Below are 21,429 nucleotides of genomic sequence, written 5' to 3'. Positions count from 1 at the left end.
CCAGTCCTACACTGTGCAAATGCAGTCTTTTCTCAGATATCACCTCTGTCAAGGTTATGTGTATATGTGTCCTGTCTCTCTAGTTGTGCAAGTGTGTCTATGTGGTTATCTTTTACTCTGTTCATGCAGTATGCAGGCTGTGTCAGCTCCAGGTGGGGCGATGACATGGCTGTAGGTAGCTGGCAGGTGGCAGAACAGTGCCACACCTGCGCCAGGCAGAGAGAGGGAGAGAGAGAGAGAGAGAGAGAGCAGCCTCGTTCCTCCGCGCCCTGGAAACTATGCATACTGTGCACTCCTGAACCTCTCTGGCTAACAAGCTGATTTACCAACTAAAAATCACATTGAGGCTATACAGATGAGTTTTAAAGCTGCGCTTGGGAGCCCTTGGTGAGTATTGCATTGAGTGTGGAGAGCTGGTAAAATGAGGATGAATGTGTTTTGTTATGCGGAGAGTGAAACCCAGCTAAAGACCTTGCACCATATATTTGTCTTTTAATTATTTCTTCTGTTTAAGCTTGTCATGCAATGTTTGCTCATTATAGAGAAACATTAAAAGCTTTACAAATAGCCTGAAAGTAGATGTGTGTGTTTGTGTGTGAGGGGAGCATAAGGAAAGGAAGACATGCACGTAAGGCAGCTAACTGCAGTCTCAAGTTCCTGAGAGGATGAGGTGGGCTTCTGAACACACATAAACACACTGAGCTTTCCTTCTCTCTCTATTTTTCACTCTAACAAACCACACATGAGCTCTGGTTAATCCAATCTCAGCCTCCTCATTTTCCTGCAGCCTCTTTCTCAAAGTCCCTTTCTCCACACTCTCTCTTTTCCAAAACATTATCTCTTATTTTCCCCATTTCCATTCCAACACAACACACAATTCCTCCATCAATCTCTCTTCTCATTCCCCTGTGGTGTTTTGTTTTCCCTTACCTTCTGCATGTTTTAAACCATTTTTTCTTCACCCGCATTGGACTTTTCTTTGCACCAACAATACACCTAATTTCTGCCTGTTTTCATTCTACAGGGAAGAACCACGGTCTGACAAAACTACAGGGAAATGAAAAAGCCAACCCTTTAAAATGTTTAGACTGTTTCGGTAAAAATATTAAAAAAAACAAATGCCCTGATATTGTAATTCTGGCTGATACAAAAAGCTGGTAAGTTTAATTTTACAGCTGCCGAATCTCCATTACTAAAACTAGTATTAAAATGGTATACTATTCAAAATATATTAAAAAATAAACACTAGAAACTAATTTACAATGCTACAAGTGAACGAGGCATCACAACAGTGTAATGTACAGTATGAAAATATCCATTTTAAGATTTACTAAAGATTACATTGAACAGTGTTATTAAATTATTAGTGTTTTTAAAAACTGAATGCTAGAGGGGGGCAAAATTACTTAAAGTAAAAATCCAGGACATGAGCAGACATGCAGTATGGGATAAAATATATCCTATAGCACTTAAAAATGTCTAAAACACTGTAAAATACAGGTTGTAAATAAATTATTGTAGTACATTTTACGGGAAAATACTATTTAAGTCTTTCTACTTCAAAATTTCATAATTAATTCAGTGTGTTACCTGCCGATTCGAATTATCTGTTAGTAGCTTCAAAAATAATTTATTTTGTATATTTCTATTTTAAATGTATATATACATATGGTATTTTATTTTGAATCAAAAAGTTTTTTTTTTTTTCTACTATACATTATGATGTTTTGATGGGTAAATTTCAAGCATTTATAATGTTAGACAAAGCTGTATTGTGATCACTCCTATTTTGAGACAACATACAAAACTCTAAATTTATCATCCTATGCATAAAATCATCCAAATAAATTATATGTGTATTGGCCAAAATATTTGCACTGATACATCCCTATCTTTAACCCTCCAAAACTCACAGCTGGTGGAGAAACATCTCTATGCATGAAGTCAGTTTAGTTATTGATTAAGTTCTGCACTCAAGCTCATAAAAGAAAGTAGCTGCAAGACAGAGCGGCAACCCCACAGCATCTGCTTTAATAAGAGAACGCCTGGGTAATTGATGGAAGATTGACTGAATTACTAACTAGCACAGGCAGCTAATAAATAGCACCAATCTCAATATGAGAGACAAAGAGGTGAATGAAATTTAATCTGTTAACCTCTTCATATATGTCAGGGCTAGAATCTAGTCATATACTGCATGCTCCAAAATGTAGATGAATGGGTGTCATTTACAAGAGGGCGTTTCTTCTCCCTGCTCTTCTGCAACTATAATGAAGTGATAGACTTTACTGTCATCTTGTTTTACAAAGCTGTAATGACCTAAACGCTGTGTCAACATGTCTCCAGGATGTCCTTATTTCTTTGGATGTGGGGATATAAAGAATGGAATTAGGAGGGAAAGGGCGACCTAATGTGTTCCATTGCAGCTGGTTAGACAAAACCTCTGCAGAATATCAACGAAAGCAGCAAATGTGGCATGCATTCAAAAGAGCACATTAATCTTCCAATGCTGGGGTACACTGTAATTGAAAATGCCTACAGGGTACCATCTATGCTCATCTATGGCTGCGTTTACACTTGGCATTAACATGTGACCTGTATCAGGATGTTGTCCACATACACACTGAAAATTGTTTAAACACACTTCTGATTGAAATGTTATCCGATCAGCGTGTCCTGGTCCAGAGGTAGTCGAGGACGCATTGTGATCGGATCTCAGTGTAATGTAAATGCAATCCAGCTATCGTGTCTGCATTCGCAGGTGGATGTCACACAAAACCCCGCCCCCTCTCTTGTGAACTGTCCGTAGAGAGACGGAGAACACCCGTGTGGAGCACTAGTTAGATTTCTACACTTGTCTTTGATTTGTAAAATGTCCTGAAGACTGAAAATGCTTTTCAACAGAAAACAAACCACTTCAGGTCTGCAGACTTATTTAAATATTATGCGGGAAAGACAGATCTGGGGTGCGTTTCCCAAAACCATAGTTGCAATGCAATTTCCCATTGCCAACCAACTAAGTTGCTAACAGGTTAGCAACTATGGTTTTGGGAAACGCACCCCTGATCAGTTATCCAGATAGAGAAGTCAGCTGATGTTGCCAAGTGTAAACGTGCCGTGTTCTGATTGACTGATGATCCGATCTGCTTGATCGGATCACGGTGATTGCATGTTAATGTCAAGTGTAAACGCAGCCAAAGATGTACTAAAAAATATAGGGTTATCCTCATAGAATCCATTAGAATCAGAGTTCAGTGATGACTGTGCGTAATGTACAGGGACTACTGCTTTTTCTTTTCTTTTTTTTCTTTTTTGCATTCTGGTTCGTGCTTGGAATATTTATCAGTGTTTGTCTGACATTGTTTTACTAACCATGACTTTCTGATTGTAGGTTGATGGAGACCTAATGGAATAAATGCCTGGCTTCTTGGAGGGAAAAAAAGCAGGGTGTGTTTGTGTAAGGGAAGACATTTGCTCCCGGACAAGACAGCAACTTCTGCTAAAGGTCTGCTCTCACCTCTAATCAGCCTAACTCCTCTTGACAGTGAGATAACAATATCCACAACCCGAGCCGATCTACAGGGGCAAGATTTCACGCGACACAATCCCTTCATGAAATGCCAACAGTGGTATCTATGGTTACTGTTGTGGGGAAGATGGTTTTTGCGGGCCACCCCGTTTGCCCTTTCTCAGTCAGGGTTTGTTGCAGAAGCTGCCGTGCCTGGTGTGCTCCATAACCCTACTCTGTTGTGACCTTTGACCACCGGGCACTGATATTCAGAGAGCGCAACTATCTTTGACATTTATACCCATGTCCCCTTTTCTCATCTTATTTCTTCTCATTGTATCCCCTTTTTACCCACGGGAAACGAGCACAAATAAAATCTCTCCTCAAGTGTGCTCTTTTGAATGCCATACCAACCATTATTACGCCACAATCTGCATTTTTTTTTTTTTTTAACGCATCAGTCGTTTTAGCTACAAACCTATGGGTTGTAAAGGTTTTAGAGGTTTAGATTTCTGTGTGATTGTGTGAGGCGAGCCACCGTAATGCGAATGACCTTGAGATATCCTTTAGCATTACGGGAGGCAGGTCAGTTAATTGGCTAATGGGCAGGAGTGAAAACGCGACTGTGTTTGCAATAGTGCGAGCAAAGACTCGCCTGCTGCTGATGTCTTTTCCTGGGGTGCAAAATGTAGATCAGAGAAATATGCAGTTTGTGCACAGTCTCGAGAGAGCCTGCCACTCAAATCCGAATGTCTGTATGAATACCAAAACACACAGGCAGAGAGTAAGAGAGAGGGAGGGGGAGCCAGGAGAAGGAATGAAACAAAGGAAGTGGGATGGAGGATGAGGGAGGTCGGAAGCTAGAATGATAGGGGATAAGAGCCAGCTTGAAAGAAATGGGCGGTAATGCGCTTCTTTTACCTTTCTCTGTTATATCTTGTGATCAACTCTAACCAACAATCACTGTTTGTGATCGAGCCTCTGGTGAACATATTATTTTATATATATTTGCAATATGTATCTGGAGAGGCATCTGTCAGTGTGCCAGGACAAGTGGTGTGTTGTGTTGGTAAGCAGGTTGTGTGTGCTGTGTATATTCGTCTGATTTTCGTCTGTCTGTGCGTGGCACTTTGAATTTGCGCCAGAGGAATTATTATGCTTGCGCTTGTGAAGCCTGCTCTCTCCCTCTCTCCTTCTTGCTCTCTGCTCAGCCTTTTGCAATGGAAATGAGGATGAATCAAACTGAGAAATCACTGTGGACGCCTATTAAAATTTAAACCTGAACATTTTGTTGCTATTCATGTATATTTAGCTTTGACATAATAAAAGGCCTCTTTGCGAAAGGATATTATTGAGATTATATCAGATTATTATTCATAGCACATTGTTCAATCTTACCTAAACCTTATTAATACATTAGATAAGATCTTTTTTAACGTAAAGGGCATTGGATTTCCACCAAGTTTTTATTTCAGGTGATGCTCTTTCAAATGTCAGAAGACATATTGGATAATTTGGTTATGTTTCATTCATCAGTATATTTTTAGATATTTCTGCTCAAAATGATTTGGAACAAAAAAAAAAAAGACACAAATGTTGTCATTAATAACAATTATTGAATTATAGTAAGAGCTATGAAGTTAATGCTAATAATATAGCATCAGTAATTTAATATTGGAACATTTTGCATACTTTGCTATCTGTCTTTTGAAACACTTTTCTCCTAAGCCATTTTTGAGAAGCAAGAGACTTTTCTCATTTGCCTTCTGCAGGAAACAACTGAGATGTTAAAGAGATCTCATTTGCGATATCTCTTTCCTATGGGCAGTTTTTATCTGAACATCTCACAGATCAATTTTAATTGAAGCTCAAAATTTACAAGCACAATTTCTAAGGTTTTCTTCGTAGATTTACTCGCTTCTCATTTGAACACTAAGGGTAAAATTCTCCCAGAAGTGATGTGATCACAAATATGGAATGTGATGAAAGCTCACATTAGCTACTGAAATCTTCTCTGAGTTATTTAAGTCTGAATGTGAGACTTGTCTAATAAGCGCATTCTGACTTCACCTGTCAGTGCGCTCTATCCTCCCTAGAGCTGGATGTTCAGTTACCTCAGTAACTCTCAAGGCATCTTCTCTAATCAGTTGGCAGAGTGAGACTCATTCAGTAATTACATTCAGAGGTTACATTTGTGTTCTAAATCTGTCAGAGCCGTTGAAAACGATTAAGTATTAGGATACTTTTTCAAATCGGAATGAAGAGCATAGCAAATAGATTACAGAGTGCTGTTTACTCTTTTAACGATGCCATGTCGAAATAGCGGCGAGAGCATAAACGCTTAAAAATGGCATCTGGCATGGATTCTAATTATAAAACTATACCGCAAAGGCTACACTTGCCAATTATGTTATTTAGCAGATATATACAAGACTCACGGCTATTCTGTTGTCCTTTAATCTTTAATGTAGTATGCTAAATCCAGTGGATGAGAAGTGAATCCAATTTTGTGTGGTTTTTCTATCTATGATTGTAGAAACAGACATCTTAGCATTGCCTGTCATGTCTAGCTTCCCTTCAATGGCTGTATTTCATGTATCCCAGGTTATCTGATCTAATGTCAGTCATTTGTTGTGTCTTCATGAGCAGAGGAGTCCATTTACTGCTATTATAATACATTTATCATTGGCACATCCTCTGATTCCTTGAATATTAAAGTGCCCCTCTTATGCCATTTCCAATATTGCCTTCCATGCAGTATGTAATTTAGCTTTATGTGAATGTTAACGATCTGCAAAGTTGCAAAGCTGAAAGTGCACGAAAAATAAAGTTATTGTCTCCCAAAATAAAGAATCGACCCTGTACAGCCTAGACGAGGCGTTAGTAATTCGAATCCACACATTTGCATAATGTGCGCCTATGTTCTGCATTGGCCGTCTTCAAACTTGACCCCCCACAAACATGTCATTTTACTGCTTTACTACTTCTCTTGCAGAGGGGAGTTACAGTATCATGTTTATTTTGGCCAGCTGCTCCACTGAATCACAACCTGTAAGTACTGTATGATAAATAATAGATGTTTTTGTTTTCTATAGAGCGTTCAAAATACAGAACTTTTGAAACTGGCATAAGGTTTCTGACACCATAAAATGCGGAACCATAAAAATGGCATAATAGGGGCACTTTAAAGAAATATTTGTTCTTGGACCCAACTGTCAATTTTTACTGACTTTTTCTTGCGTCAAAAAAACTAAATAGCTATTCAGTCCAAGCATCTTCAAATGAATATCTTCTAATCTAGATAAAAAGTTTCAAAAACAGAACTAATATTCCTTTATATTGAAAAGCAATACTGAAAGTACCTTGTGCCTGAAATACTGAAACTGAAACCTGCACAATGAACCATGTTTAATACTCAGGTGGAAGCTCTACGGCGCCACCGTCTGAAGGCTTGTTGCAAAAGCACTCTGAGGCAGTCGGTCAGATGGATGCTGCTGTTCTCCTGCAGCGGGAACCATGAGGGATGGATGCAGTGGTGTCACACGCTTGCAAAGCCCCAGAGTCTTCACGGCCAGAGGGGGGCAACCTGAGCCTCTACTTTAACTCTCAGAAAAATCAAGTGGCCCACTTTGACACTCAGCTGTCATGTGTAGTCATGCTGTATGAAGAGGGGTGCAAACTCTTCCACCCAGCCATCACACATCCCAGGGCACTTTTCCCACCCCTGCTGCCCAGATTTCAGCATCTCGGCAGCTCGTCTCCCGCTCTCTCTTTCTCTCTCGGTTGTCCACCTGCGCCCTCATCCACCCCTTTTTAATATTCAGTCCAGCTTTATCCTTATTAGCATTGATATGCAACCTTGGAGTCGGACAACAAAGGAGAAAGCCCTAAAGCAGAGTAGTGAGGCTGCTTGGAGGAGGGAGTGAAATTATGAGGAAGGATAGAGGTGAAGTAGAGGTAGGGAGGATAGGATGCGAGGTGAAAGAAGAGGAGAGGCTGTGTCTACGTGGCCATAGTTCTGTGTAATGGCCGTTAGGAGCGCATGTAGCTGGGACGTCAGCACTGCGGAGGAGGAGGAGAAATGTATAGGCCTATGTGGACGCTCTTTCCCCTTAACTTCCTCCCTCCCTCCCACACCTTATTTCCTCTCTCACTATAAGCATCGTTGACAAGCCCCCTCACTGCCCCAATGTTTTTTCTGCCTTGCAAAAACTATGTTTCTACCTCGCTCACACAAAAGAAAGGGAGGCAGGAGGTAAGGCAGGGATTCACTGTTGGAAATCGCTCTCTTTTCAATTAGCATTTTGATTGCATGTTAAAGCCCACACACAAACAGTCAAACATTTGCCTGAAAAATGAATAATGCTGCCCACATTTAAATTTGAACGATCGCCGCTCAGATGGGGGATTTGACAGTCACTACAAGTTAGTAAATACATATATCTGTGCTGCCTCGGCCATTCGAAACGATGCAATTATGTCTTCCACCTTTATGTGATGTGCTAACGCAGGCCTAGGATTTTTCTTACCCAGCTTCATTTGTAAGCTTCGCTACTTCCCTTACTCTCTTTCTCTCTCTCTTCATTTCTCTCTCTTGGGGAGAGTTGGTTCCTGGCAGGCACAGTCTCCCACTAGCCTGGTGACAGCCGGGGGAGGCAGTCTCTGAGCCCTTAGTCAACAATGGACACATACACTCGCACAACACACACACACAGCGCAGCATGTTTAGTGCAGCCTGACCTACCTCTATCAGAGAAGAGGCAGTGATCTCCAGACGTGCCTGAACACTAACTACACTATGTATGGAAACACACCCTCACACACTGCCTAATAGATTCTCATGCACACGTACACACGAGGTCACTCCCACTCATTCTCATTTACAAACTTACACTCTGGCATGTACGCTAGTACACAGTTACACAACCTTCTACGTATGCATTGTCTTCTACCTAAATGTAAATTTTATACACATTTAAAAGCATTTGTTTGGTAAATCATAAAGAAAAATGATACAATCATCACATTAATCATATGAATTATACGGCTGTATCCTTTTGACAGATCAAACCGGAGCGGCGAGTGTTAAGATGAGGGTGGAAATGGAAGATGAGAGCAAAAAAGGTGAGCATTAAGATTCAACACTGCCTCTACATCGTAAATGGGGTTTAAACTGCTGCATCTTAGAACCTGCTACACCTGTCCTTTCTCTCCTCTCATCTCCTCTCCACTCTTCTCCTCAGCCTTGTTCTTAAATAAAGCTCCTCTCATCCTGCGATAAAGGGGAGGAGTAGCATGCAGAATTGAAAAAGAGGAGAACGGATAGAGAGAGACAGAGAGAGACTCCAATGCTGCCACTGCAGCTGCAGGCAGTGAGACACAGCAAGGGCAAACACACACTTGTGCACTTACATGCACACACACACACGCTTGTCCGCACAAAACCACCGCAGCATCCTTACCATCTTAAACCCGTTCCACTCCATTTGTAAGTCGGCGGGGAGAGTTCTCGCCTATAGCCGTGCTAATGTCTCCTCACTTGGAGATCTCTCTCGGTCTCTCCTCTCTCTCTCTGTATGTGTCTCAGCGGTGGCGAGGCAGCGTGCGGCCAGCAGGAGAGAGAGTGGGCATTCCTCCTCCGAGCAAGGCTGCTTGTGAATGCACGGGCTTCGGCTTGAGCTGAACGCTGCAGCCCCACTCCCTGCCCCCTCCTCATTGGTGAGGTCAGAGCAGCCCCCTCCTCCTCACTTCTCTCACTGGCTGCCTCAGCTGTCTGTTATCTGCGCTACTCTGGAAAATTAACACTTTCGCTCTGGCAGCCTTGTAGACGGAGGCACAGGCGCTTCGGCTAGCAGAAGCCCTTTCAGAAGCAGCACAGGCAATCAATCGCAACCGAGGTCTCAGCTTGAGTTAGAGCAGACTGATTGCACCTACAGGCATTATGGTAATAGGGTGCCTGCTAATTAATGCAAGTTAAAAGCATGCAATGATTGCAGAGTATGTTTAAGCTTTTATATATTCATATTATGTATATATAGGGATAAAGAAAAGTTAGATGGCCATTATTGCAGGTTTTATTTTGCAATGATGACCTGCCGACTTAACATTATCCCTTTTATTTCAGGGCTAAATAAATGACCAAATAGGCTAAATAAATACTTTAACACTGAATATTGGATTTAATTGAAATTATTTTGTATACTTGTTTGATGAGACAGAACATCAACATTAACATGGTAGGAAACAACAGTCAATTATACAGTTCTGCCCTTGACAACGGTCATTATTTGGAAATATGTGACCACTCTGACTACATTATATATCAAGCGATTAATCGTATCCAAAATAAAAGTTTTTGTTTACATAATATGTGTGTATATTTATTATGTAAATATAAATACAAACACATGCATAAAAAAGAAAACTTATGTTCATATATAAAAATATTTATATATATATATATAAAAAAAAAAACTGTTATGTTTATATATTAAATATATTTATATATAATATAAAATATAAATATATAATGTATATACATGTAAATATTTTAAAAACACATACTGCATGTGTGTGATTATATATGCATAATAAATATACACAATACACATGCATACATTATGTAAACAAAAACTTTTATTTTGGATACGATTAATCGTTTGACAGCACTAATACACACACACACACACACACACACACACACACACATACACACACACATTTTTAAATTCTGTAAATTAATTAAACATAATGGATAATTATTTATGTTTATTTGTACACCTTCAGTGTATTGCTATTAAAAACCGCAAAAAGATGTCAATAAACCAGTTTGTTTCAATAGAGTTAAGCAATTCAGACGCCAAATGTACTGAGTAACTGTTATCAGGCTGAAGAAGGCACAGGTTACTGATCACACCTGCTCTGTACAAACCATAACTGCTCGCACATTCACACACACCTATACGCAAAATGAGCTTCCTAAAATAATCTCTCGATACTAATATTCTGTCTTCATCCATACTGTCGCCGATTATGTGATTAACAGAAAGGAAAAGAGCAAAGTTTGTGAAATTAGGAGTATTATGAGGGATGAAGGGATTATTCTTAAGGCTGCGCTTGACGGTGTTTCAGTGATTTTCACTACAGTGTAACGTAACGTTAATTCTCTTTCAAATGCGAGCACATTACTCACCATGACCATTCTCGTGTCCGGAGGTGAACAGGGAAAAAGCTCGTTATTTTATTCAAAAACCCGGTCAGAAAAATTAAACGTTGCGCTTTTGTGCGTTTTTTGGGGGAAGTCGTTCCCGAAAGTCTTGGATGAGGGTGTCGCGTGGACCCAAGGACAGTCGGATGCAGACAGTTCGGTTGAGAGATGGAGAGACGGAGTCGGACACTTGCGGCTTCGGTCGACGAGTGTCTATTTATTCGCCTATGAAGGGGGAAAGTATCCAAAATAAAAACAATAAAAACAAAAAAGATCGTTTTCCTCCGTCACTCTGTGGAGCTAGTAGTGCGAGCGTCCCTTTTTCCTCCACACCATTTATGGAACGTAGAGTCAGGCTGGAGTGAGATCTGATTGGCTGGGCGGGGACAGACAAGGGTGGCGCGCGCTGCTCTCGAGGAGACGGTTGGAGAGGGTGAGGCGCGAGTCAGTGGGGAGCGTTGTTCCTTTGGGGAAGTAGCGACTCTGATTGACAGATAATTTGACCTTCGCTTGCAGGTGGTAGACAGGTACAAGTAAAACGTTTTGGCTTTAAGTATAGTCTGTCAAATGCATACTGTATCAGTGATGACTAGGTTAATAAATATGGATTCATTTAATATTTGGAACCCGAGGGAAAACACAAATGCACACAGAGTATTTTACCTCAGTCGATATCAGTGTGTGAATTATGCAATGATTTTCAAAGGGAGCGAATATTTTTAAAAGGAATTTCTAAATGTAGTTTTTGCGTTGTGTTGCAACTAGAAAATTACTTTTAGATTGTCACACGCAATAAGTTGGCGCCGCTTGCAAAGTTACCTGCAGTACCTAAGACTTTTTAAACAATTAACGTTAACTCAAACGTTGGGATATATTTGTGATATAAACATTTCTATAATGGCTTGACTATAATGGCTGGTTCAAGTAAGGTTTTTATTTAATTTTTTTTTTAAAAAGGTTAAAACTGCATCCTAGCTCTTATTAATCCAGGAAACATAATACAAAAACACAAATAAAATAAAACATTCTGTTTGTGTATAAAGCAAAAAGAACAAATGTCTTAGCAAATCACGGTTATTTTAGAGAATGTATGTGAAATGTGTAATAAATGTGAAATCATTTATATGTTTATATATTTATAGAATGTGAAATTTTTATATTTATATAATAATAATAATAATAATATATATATATATATATATATATATATATATATATATATATATTATAATGTGAAATGTGAAATCATTTATGAAAAATTAATGCACCCTTATTGACTTTGTATAGTAACTTTATTTATTGCTAATAATAATCACCAATAACTAAATGCAAACAATTTTATACATTTTATTTCTGATATCTTGATCTTTATTTGCAGTATCTTGAGGTTAAATTAAGTATCTGTCTGTTATTGCTTCTCAATGTCAAATCAGTGTAGAACATCAGTAACAGCAGCACAAGCTAATTAATATTCATAACTTTATCTTCTCATATTTGACATAACAAGCACATCTTGCCCCACCCCCCGACACTCTTAAACTTGTTCCAGCACATACTACATTTAGTTGCATCTACTGATGTGAGAAGGACAGTCTTGTAAAATAATGTCATCCAATCCATTATTTCTTTTCTTTCATTGACGCTTTTCTAAATATTATTGCAAACTGTTCCCACATTCTGTTGTTCGCAGCTGCACGCGGACTGAATCAATAATTAACCGCGAGACCAGCCGCTCCCACCCCTGACAAAACCCATTTCACATCTCCACCGGTGAGGGCTGCCCGAGAGCGACTGCTTGCTGAATGAAGGGATTTCAGATCTTGTTTTATTTACCAAGATATGGAATTCATCACAGGCAAAAACACATTTCCTGCTTGCACCCATTTACTCCACATATACTATCCTAATGTTACACATTCAATGGGTCTTTGGGGAGTTTTGTGTGAATGCATTTTGCTCTCAGGTTTGTTGCGGGGAAATAATGGGGGTGTCATTTTAATATGGTGCAGGTCTTTGTGCAGCTGTACTGGTACAATAGAACAAATCACAGGGCTGGAATGGGCTAGGAAACGGCTGTGGTCTTATCGTCTCCGCACCTGCACTTCTAAAAACCACGGCGGAGGTCCCTCATGGTGAGCTACTGACTTGACAAGAACCACTTTTGGCATGAGAGTCCAGCAGAGCTATAAAAAATGAAAGACATTTCTCACTGGATGGCCAGGCCTCACTCTTGGGGACCCAGTACTTGAGCACTCAACCCTAGAAAACCCAAACTTTATGTAGACTATTTATATTCCCCTGTTCTTTTAAAATGCTCTTGGCCCAGTAGCATGATGTTGTGCTTTTTGCTGATTAAGTTAAAATGAACGCATCTGACAAAAGTAAATGTGTTTTTATTATTAGTATTAATTACATTTTGTTAAATTTTTTTTATCAAAATATAATTTAATATAAAATATTTTATTTAATTATATTTAAATGTACAATTTTACATATATATAATAGTTTAAATATAATTTGCATTGTTACACTTTCAGATAAACATAATTTACTATTTAAATTTTTTTTTTACCTCGTGGGGACTGCAGGCCTGTCCCCACAATGTCAAAAATTTCAGGTTTTAATATCCTTGTGGGGACATTTGGTCCCCACCATGTAACATAAACAAGTACAAACCCACACACACACACACACACACACACACACACACACACACACACACACACAAACCCAAACCTGTGTGTGTGTGTGTATGTGTGTAAAACATTCACATGATAGTAAAAAAAAAAAAAATTTAAAAACGCAATGCTCAGCCCACATCACAAAACACACCATAAACTAGTTATTGTGTTTTGCTTCCCATTTTGCTCACTGAACCATGTGGCACCATGTGAGTTATGGAAGGCATTACCTTTCATCTTCCTCACAACAAGACATTAATTCAGGTCCCTCCCACCAGCAGAGAAAGAGAGAGAGAAAAAAACTGCCTGTCCTTCCATTCATATGCAGGCTTGATTCAATTATACACAGGACCTCTCATCACAGCACAGGCAAACTTGAGTCAGTCCATTAACCTCTGTGTGAGTTCACCAATCTAAAGTCTAGCAACCACTGATGGGAACCATCAGTGAGCTCTTCACAACCTCCAAACTGAACAAGAACGAGCAGTGATGCTCTCCACCCTTAACTACCTTCTGATACCACCAACCATTCGTCACATGGCATGTGGTAGGAGGAAATGTGTGCTTTGACTTCACAGACGCTTATTTTTAATTTCATACTGTGTGTTTATGCAGAGCAACAGAGAAAAGGTTGGGTAGTGGAATACTACTCTCGGTAGGTTTTTTACTTTCTCTACTATGTCTGACCATTAGGCATTTCAGATATATATGTGTGAAAGAGACGTATTCATGTGGGTATTCAATGCCAAGGTCTCTGTGCTCTTATTTGAATGTAAACAAAGTGCTGAGTGCCTCTATGCAGATGTACATGTTTACATGTAAACAAAGTGCTGAGTGCGTCTATGCAGATGTACATGTTTACATGTTGTATGTTCAGTGGAGTGGATTTATTGTATATAGACTGAATGTTTTGCTCTCTTATTCTCTTGACTTTTTTTCTTTATGTCTTTTTCAGACAATAATGGCAGAACAGATCAGCTCCTGGCAAAAGTAAGTAAAAAACAACAATATATAACAAAAAATAGAATAGATCGCTGTGACATTACTTAATATTCATCACTACCAAGAATTATACACTATGGTTGCTTTTGTTATAAATCAAAGAAACATTATGAAATCTTAAATAAACAACAAGAATGATTCTTACAATGACAGTTATCTTTCTGTCTCTCTCTTCCTGTCTCAGTCTCAGAAATCTTTATAAAGGACTAAATGTCAGCTTCTGCTCTTTATAGCAGCTGATACTGTAGATAGAAGAGGAGACAAGGCCAATCTGGAAGGTTCAGTTTGAATTTCCTTGTATAAAAAATTTCCTAGATTACTAAACACACAAGCATTAGACAAATAAGAAATATCTGCTATATAGTAATACACTAGCTATCATGCTGCTTTACGTACAGCATTACCAGGGAAACCGCTATTTTACCACTCCAAAAGCGGCACCTAGTGTCAAAGAATGAATTTTCATTAAAGACCGACAAGTGGGCGGGCAGTATGCTAATGTTTCATGTTGACCCAACATGAAAGGACTTGGGATTCGCTTTAAAAATGACTCGTTTAAATGATTCAGAGTTGACTCTTTCTTTTGAGAGACAATAACTTTATACACGGTGCACTTTCAGATTTAAAACTTTACATGATGTTTTCATTCACTTAGAGCTGTGTTACACACTGCATTAAAGGTAATTTTCAAAAATCCATAATAGTGGCACTTTTACATTTTGCCAATCCCAACTAAAACTGTTTTCAAATTGTGTACAATTACACATGCATTTTTATATGACCCCACTACGTGGAATATTCGTTTTTAAGAAAGCCACAACACAAGACTACTTAAGAATCAAATAGTAGTGGGAAAATGAGCAGTCATAACATCTAAAAATGCACACTTTCCTTTACACATATGTATAAAATGAACCTAAAATCCTGTTAATTAAAAAAAAAAGTCCATGTTGTTTGTCTGCTACCCATTTGCAGCATCCGCTATGATTCCTCCGTATGAGAGAGTGTTTTGAATCGAGGCCGTGTACACCAGCAGTAGACGTGCAGGCTGAGGGAACGTGTCCAGTATGACTCAGAGGCTGCGTGTGACCCTCTGTCTCTCTGTTCACTCCTGGGCTGGGTGGGGACAGATGGAGGGAGGGGTCTTAGGGATTAGACTGGCATGAGGCCTGTGGTGGGAGGTTTGGCCAAGAATACATGGAGGTTTTGAGTGGGAGGATGTGACCTCAAGGATCTTTACTATTGCAGAAAAGTGTATGTGTGTGTCTGTACACATAAATGACTTTCATTTAGTCATCATGCGTTGGATAAGCCTTTCGGAAAAACGAACAGCAGGTAATAGCAGTCAAACTAAGATAGCATCATTTTATATAAGATGCCGTTATTTGTCCTCCAACCCACATGCATTTTATGTCAGCCATTTTGTCAAATGGGCTTTTTATGCAGGTATTGTCGAGCTGAAGGATGGCTGTTCTGACCACCGGTGGAGGGGTTTTATAACAGGCCAGCTAATGTAAATCACATCATTTATCGGCTGTCAAAAATCCATTAAAAGTGAAGCAGCATGTGAATTGAGTAACGAGCTAAAAGCAACGAGGCTAATTGATTTATTTTCATTCTGTAAAATGGTGTTTTATATGCTCAGCTAACTAATTGACACTGAAAATGTATTTTTTTTTTTATCTTGGATGTGTTTGGTATACAGTAGTTAAACTGGATTGTAATATTTGATTGAGTCATTGTGCAGTTTTTTAACTGAGAACACATTTTCTTGGAAATGAAAATATTTATGTATAAATTTCAAAACACTGTTTTAAAAAAAAAAAAGTCTAGAATGTCTGTTCTCTTTTTCAAAACCGAGTTTGGGCATGTGTGTGATTTTGATGCAGTCAGAGGTTTGGTCAAAGCCTTTGCTAGCTGAGCATGTAAAATGTCACTTTAGTTATTGTTCACTCAAACACTAAGAGACACATGCACACACCCAGTACAGCAACCTCTCTCTTTCTCCCCCTCTCTCTTTCTCTGCCTGTGCTCCTTTGTTTCTGGAGTACCTCTGATCCTCTGCGGCCGCTTAGCTCCAATTAGAGCATCCCACCAGCCTGGCCTCTAACACAAACACACACACACACACACACACAAATGCTTTGCCCCAGCCTTCTCTCACACTGCCTCATTTCAGCCCTCAATCTGACTAATTACTCTGAACCTTGCATGCCCCATCTCTCCCTGCTTCCAAACACACACATACACCACCTGACTCCTTCTATTAGCCATAAACACAAATCCAAGTGCTCCTCTTTGTCAAATATTTGAAACCTGCAGTCCCCTTGGATGAGTGTGTTACTTGTGCTCCATCAGTATCCCGTCAATGTTATCGATTTCCACCGAATGCATCCTACACATTCACTTCACATTCACTCCTGCTTCCAGCATGAGCACCAGGCATCTATTCTGAGAGTTTAACATGTTAAAACATGCAACAGACGTGGTGATAATTGTTTCAACTGAGCAAAATCTTCCAGTGAGATGGAACATTTATTTTGTCTCAATTTTCACCCTGAATAATAACAGGTTTATTTAAAGACAGTGAAGTGTAGATCCCCTGCAAGCTGTCAGCTCAAGTGTGTTAAAAATTGCACATCTCATTTGGAGCCTTGTTTTAAAATTTTACAAAATTCTCTAAAGGCACTTCACTTTGTCCTGTTATTCACGAGCAGATTAGGAAGAGAAAAACTCAAACACATTCAAAACACTACATGTTTAATTTTAGTTAGTATTTTCCAGAAAACAAAGTTTAGCAGGCCTATTTTTTATTGAAATATTGACTGGAATATAAAATATGATTATAACATTTATTTATTTATTTATTTATTTTTGAAAAAACTTAAATATTAAGTAGAAAACTAAAAACTGATATCAGAAATACTGCATCAATATTTTGATTTGTTGAAGGGCAAATACAGTAATTTTTTTTCTCCACACATCAAATTCTCTCTCTTATTTGATGTATCCCGATCGTCACAATTCTCATTCGCCTTGGGAGTAAGGGGTGAAGTTTTCTCCCTCTGAAGCAAATATCTCTCTCTGTCAGAGGACATGAGTATCACCCAGTCCAATTCCTGTTCCTGTCACCTCAAAGGAGAACCTCGACACCACATCAACTTTTTTGGCGGCTTCACCGCCAGGCAGAACTGCATGTGTCAGGCTGCTGAGCTCAGGCTCGGCTCACCCAGATGATGCTTGCTACGTTTAGATATGAAAAACCTGTCTGAAAATGACGCTTGTGTTTCGTAGCTCAGATATTTTAGAGGATGTGGATACAGGTAATGTTAGAATTATGATTTAACCGGTAAAAACATATGTATCATCCATGTCTGTTCACTTTTTGCTCAGTTTTGTACATTTTCAGTGCTAATAAAATCTATCAAGGTTAAAAAATATGACTACTAATAATTATGCTGATTTTGATGGTACTTATCATTATGACTTTTAATGAGTGGTTTTTCTGTTTTACATTAAGGAAATCCTCATTATTTGTGGGGAAAATTAGATGAATGTGGCACTGGTGAATCCTTGAGCAGATATCGAACCTAGTAGGAGGCTCTCCTCGTGGCCAATTCCAAATGAAGGTGACATTGAGCAAGACATTTGAGCTCTTTTCTGATCATTAACATCACTGACGATTCTCTCCATCTCATTTGCGTAGTGCAGTCACTGACGGTTGGCTGGAGGGGGACTGAGCAATGGTGAAGATCGCGTTTTTTGACGGTTGGCTGTAGGGTGGCCTTTGCTGTGTTTGATCGCAGTTGGAGCTCTCGAGCACGATGAGGAAGACCGCTGTGGTCCATCTGGCCTGGTCTTTAATCAGTGCTTCCCTTCAGAGAGGGGGCCACACTTTCACTGTGCTGACCAGGCCAGCTTTTGCTTAGACGAGCAACCACAAGATGAATGTAGCTTATTCTTTATATTATTCACCACTCTACAACAGTGAATATCTATAGTGGATTTCAGTTGGTTTTAAGTTATAGAAGTAAGAAAAAAAAGTTGGCATATCTTTGATCAGATTTGTCATACCCATGGAAAAATAGCTTCTTAACTATATATCTTACACTGTTTAAATGATGCACACACACACACACACACACACACACACACACACACACAATTATTTATACTCAATAGGTCAGTTTTGTAACTCCAGTCCCCTCAAATGCTAAACTAAAATTGTACCACTAGACTAACAAATCTACATGTCTTTGATATTCATGATAAATGGCAATCATATAGTAATTTTTCAAAGCTGTGCAGACTGAATTTGATTCTGAGCAACTACTATGAGTTATCTGAAAAAAGTAAGTCATTTTTAGCTCATTGATATTGAATGTACAACTCATATCTCTGGGGTAAAATTGAACAGAAATGTGCCATCGATCTCTCTTTCTTCCTTTTCTCGTTCCCCCTGATTCCCCCACCTATCTTTCCTTGTTTGTAGACACTCCATCACCTTGTCTTTCTGAGCCCTGGGAAAAGCTTCGTCAGTATTTTTGCACCACTCCCCTCCATCCATGCTGCCTTTCTCCCAGAATTCATGGTGCCTTAGTCAGAGCAGAAGAGAGCAAGACGAGAGAAAGGAAAAGATTCAGAAAGAGAAAAAGATACAAGAGCCGCTAGCTGTAGACAGAAGGAATGCCTTAAGAAGCAATTAGCATATGTAACTTCTTTCCCCCCTCTGCCTGAAACGGGGTTATTTCAGTGAGTTTGTATTGATGTTTTTGAACAGGCTCCATGGCAGAGCATTTAATGCTGAACACTGCTGTTAGAGAGAATGCATTATTAATGTGAGGGGAAACTAACGGGGACCAGCAGCTCCTCGGGGCTGTGAAGAGGACGGTTGGCGTCTCTGAGGAAGCAACACCACGCCTCAAAGGTCTTCCTCAGTAATGCACACATGCCAGGCATCTATCATTTATTCATGACAGTCAGGCGCCTCCAACTCCCTCGAACAATTAACGAATCAATGAAATGTATGGGCTCAGAAACTATCAATTCGGGGAAACAGCGCCGTTTGTCAACGTGTCAGATCTTGGGCACAGGCTATCATTCAGGCAGAGAGCACATTTATCACTTTAGAAACAGCCTGCGTGTCATAGCAACGCGGATAATCCTACTACAAAATGGCTGCCCGATTCTGATGGATGATTGGACTTCTTTAATAACAATTGGTCGTGACTGCTTTTATTAATTTATTTAACATGCGCTCCAACATAATGGATGGAGTTTTTCAAGGAGTCTCTGGAATCTGTTTTCCTGTAAATAAACAGCAGCGTTTTGTTCAGTATGAGGGAACAAATCTTTTCCAAGTGGCCAGTTTAATTTAAAATCGAGTTCATCTCAAAAGATTGTAGGCTGTACAATTCGACAACTAATGTCCTCGAGCTTTAAAAGTAAACGTGTGCGAAGAGAATGAGAGAAGGAGAAAAAGAGTGAAATTGATGAATTACTGGTGCTGCTTTCTACACTACAGTGCCTTCCCAATTCCTGTTCAGTTAACAAAACCATTAATTATAGTACTTAAGCAAGCCGGGGTAAACCAGACAAGCACGCATTCATGCACTTAACACATATTCCTGCATAAGCATTTAACGTTCTTCTTTTAAAAATCACTCCATCATCATTCCTGAAATACTGAATCATTAAAATGTCTATTTCTTTTTCTGGAAGAATTAAACGGCACCGGTGCTGAAAAAAAAACATGATCTATTTTCTGCATTTGGAAATACTGTGAATTTATTATGCATTCTCTGTAACAGTCTTGAGTGCTGGCTCAGCCATAGAAATTACTCTTCCTTTGTAATTTTCCCCCCTTTTCTGCTCTTTCTTTTATTTTGTATCTTTTTATGGCTTTGCTTGAATAGTCTCACTTGAAACACAGCTCTCGCTGTTCACTGAATCCTCAGTTTTGATGTTCTTTTTCCCTGCAGAAATCACAGCCCTGGAACTCCAGATGAAGACTAGACCTTTATTCTTTACGCGGAGAGAGGTATGTGAACGTGTTTTTCTTTGGGGACCATCATCGCTAGCACTCGCCCCCTGCTGCTGAAATCACAGGCTTTTTACTTCCAGGTCATGGTGCCTGTATCACTCACGCTGACCCCTCTCTTCGCTGACTGTCTTTTCAAAGAGAAAAAGGGGAGAGCTTTCAAGACCTCCAATCTCCCGCTCTCTTCATCAACACTCAGTCCCTGTGAAATCATCAAAAAGTAAAGACAGTGTAAAAAAAAATCACATCTTTCCATACTGAGTAAGGGCTTAGAGATTCAGTAGTAACTGTCGTCCCTGGAGGAAGAGTCTTCCACTCCATAGGCACAGGGGCCAGATGTCACCTGTCCTCCCGGGCGAGTGGAGCACTGGTGGGGCTAAGACTCAAGCGAGGCAGGCTGCCCTGGTTCTCTCTCTCTGCCTGGCTGGAGACACCTGCTCCTCGCCTCACTGGTGACGGCCCCCAGTGGAGCTTTTTTCATCTACTTTCACATGCACAAGCATCCTGAAGCACTGCGGGTGTGCTAGTGGATATTTGTAAGTGAGGTGTGTTGTTTGTGTGTCATGTTTATGCGTTTGTGTGTCATATTATCACAAATGCACTCTTGTGATGACAGTACAAACTTAATTTCATTACATTTGTTTCCTAATGAACACTCTCATCCTCTTTTCCTGCTTAACATGCTTATGCCCGAAAACACAAAACTGCCAGCATTTATAGCTCTGCAGCCAGATCGCTTGAGCTAATGCGTCCTTAGACACTTTTCATAGGATATCTAGGGTCCCCTGTGTATTGTAGCTCGGGTTTGCCCCTTTAGTTAGATCCAAACTCAGTAGTCAACTGGACCATTATTGCAGTCAAACTATTCTTGAGCATACCTTCCTGCTATTTCATATTAGGATCTTTATTATAGAACAGAACAAAACAGAAATCTAAAATACAAATTTTGAATTTTTATTTTATTAATTTATTTTATTATGTTTTTTTTCTG

At 39.5% G+C, this 21,429-nt stretch overlaps 1 protein-coding gene and 1 long non-coding RNA gene across 11 annotated transcripts in view; one reads left to right on the top strand and one right to left on the bottom strand.

The window, feature by feature from the left end:
* The window catches only part of LOC122138228 (ELAV-like protein 4), a 78,616-nt gene that overhangs the window by 51,371 nt on the left and 5,816 nt on the right, over positions 1-21,429 (bottom strand). Inside the window, exon 1 of one of the 10 annotated variants that reach the window (XM_042729552.1) lies at positions 10,701-11,074. The exons of 6 other annotated variants lie outside the window; for them this stretch is intronic. In XM_042729552.1, the coding sequence (XP_042585486.1) occupies positions 10,701-10,709 (9 nt within the window). In that variant the 5' untranslated portion in view covers positions 10,710-11,074. Of the gene's footprint in view, positions 1-8,970; positions 9,177-10,700; positions 11,075-21,429 lie in introns of those variants that run through there. 3 more of the 10 variants (XM_042729549.1, XM_042729551.1, XM_042729548.1) reach the window with 3 other exon arrangements.
* Positions 11,141-19,444, top strand: LOC109068986. Its single transcript, XR_002014127.2, has 6 exons — positions 11,141-11,242; positions 12,406-12,485; positions 12,725-12,847; positions 14,352-14,386; positions 17,919-18,027; positions 18,105-19,444. It is a non-coding gene; the product is annotated as an uncharacterized LOC109068986 (long non-coding RNA).

This window comes from Cyprinus carpio, chromosome B8 (assembly GCF_018340385.1).
Source record: "Cyprinus carpio isolate SPL01 chromosome B8, ASM1834038v1, whole genome shotgun sequence".
Classification (NCBI taxonomy): Eukaryota; Metazoa; Chordata; class Actinopteri; order Cypriniformes; family Cyprinidae; genus Cyprinus; species Cyprinus carpio.
Note: the sequence above shows the minus strand (reverse complement) of the source record. Positions and strands in the feature narration are given on the sequence as shown.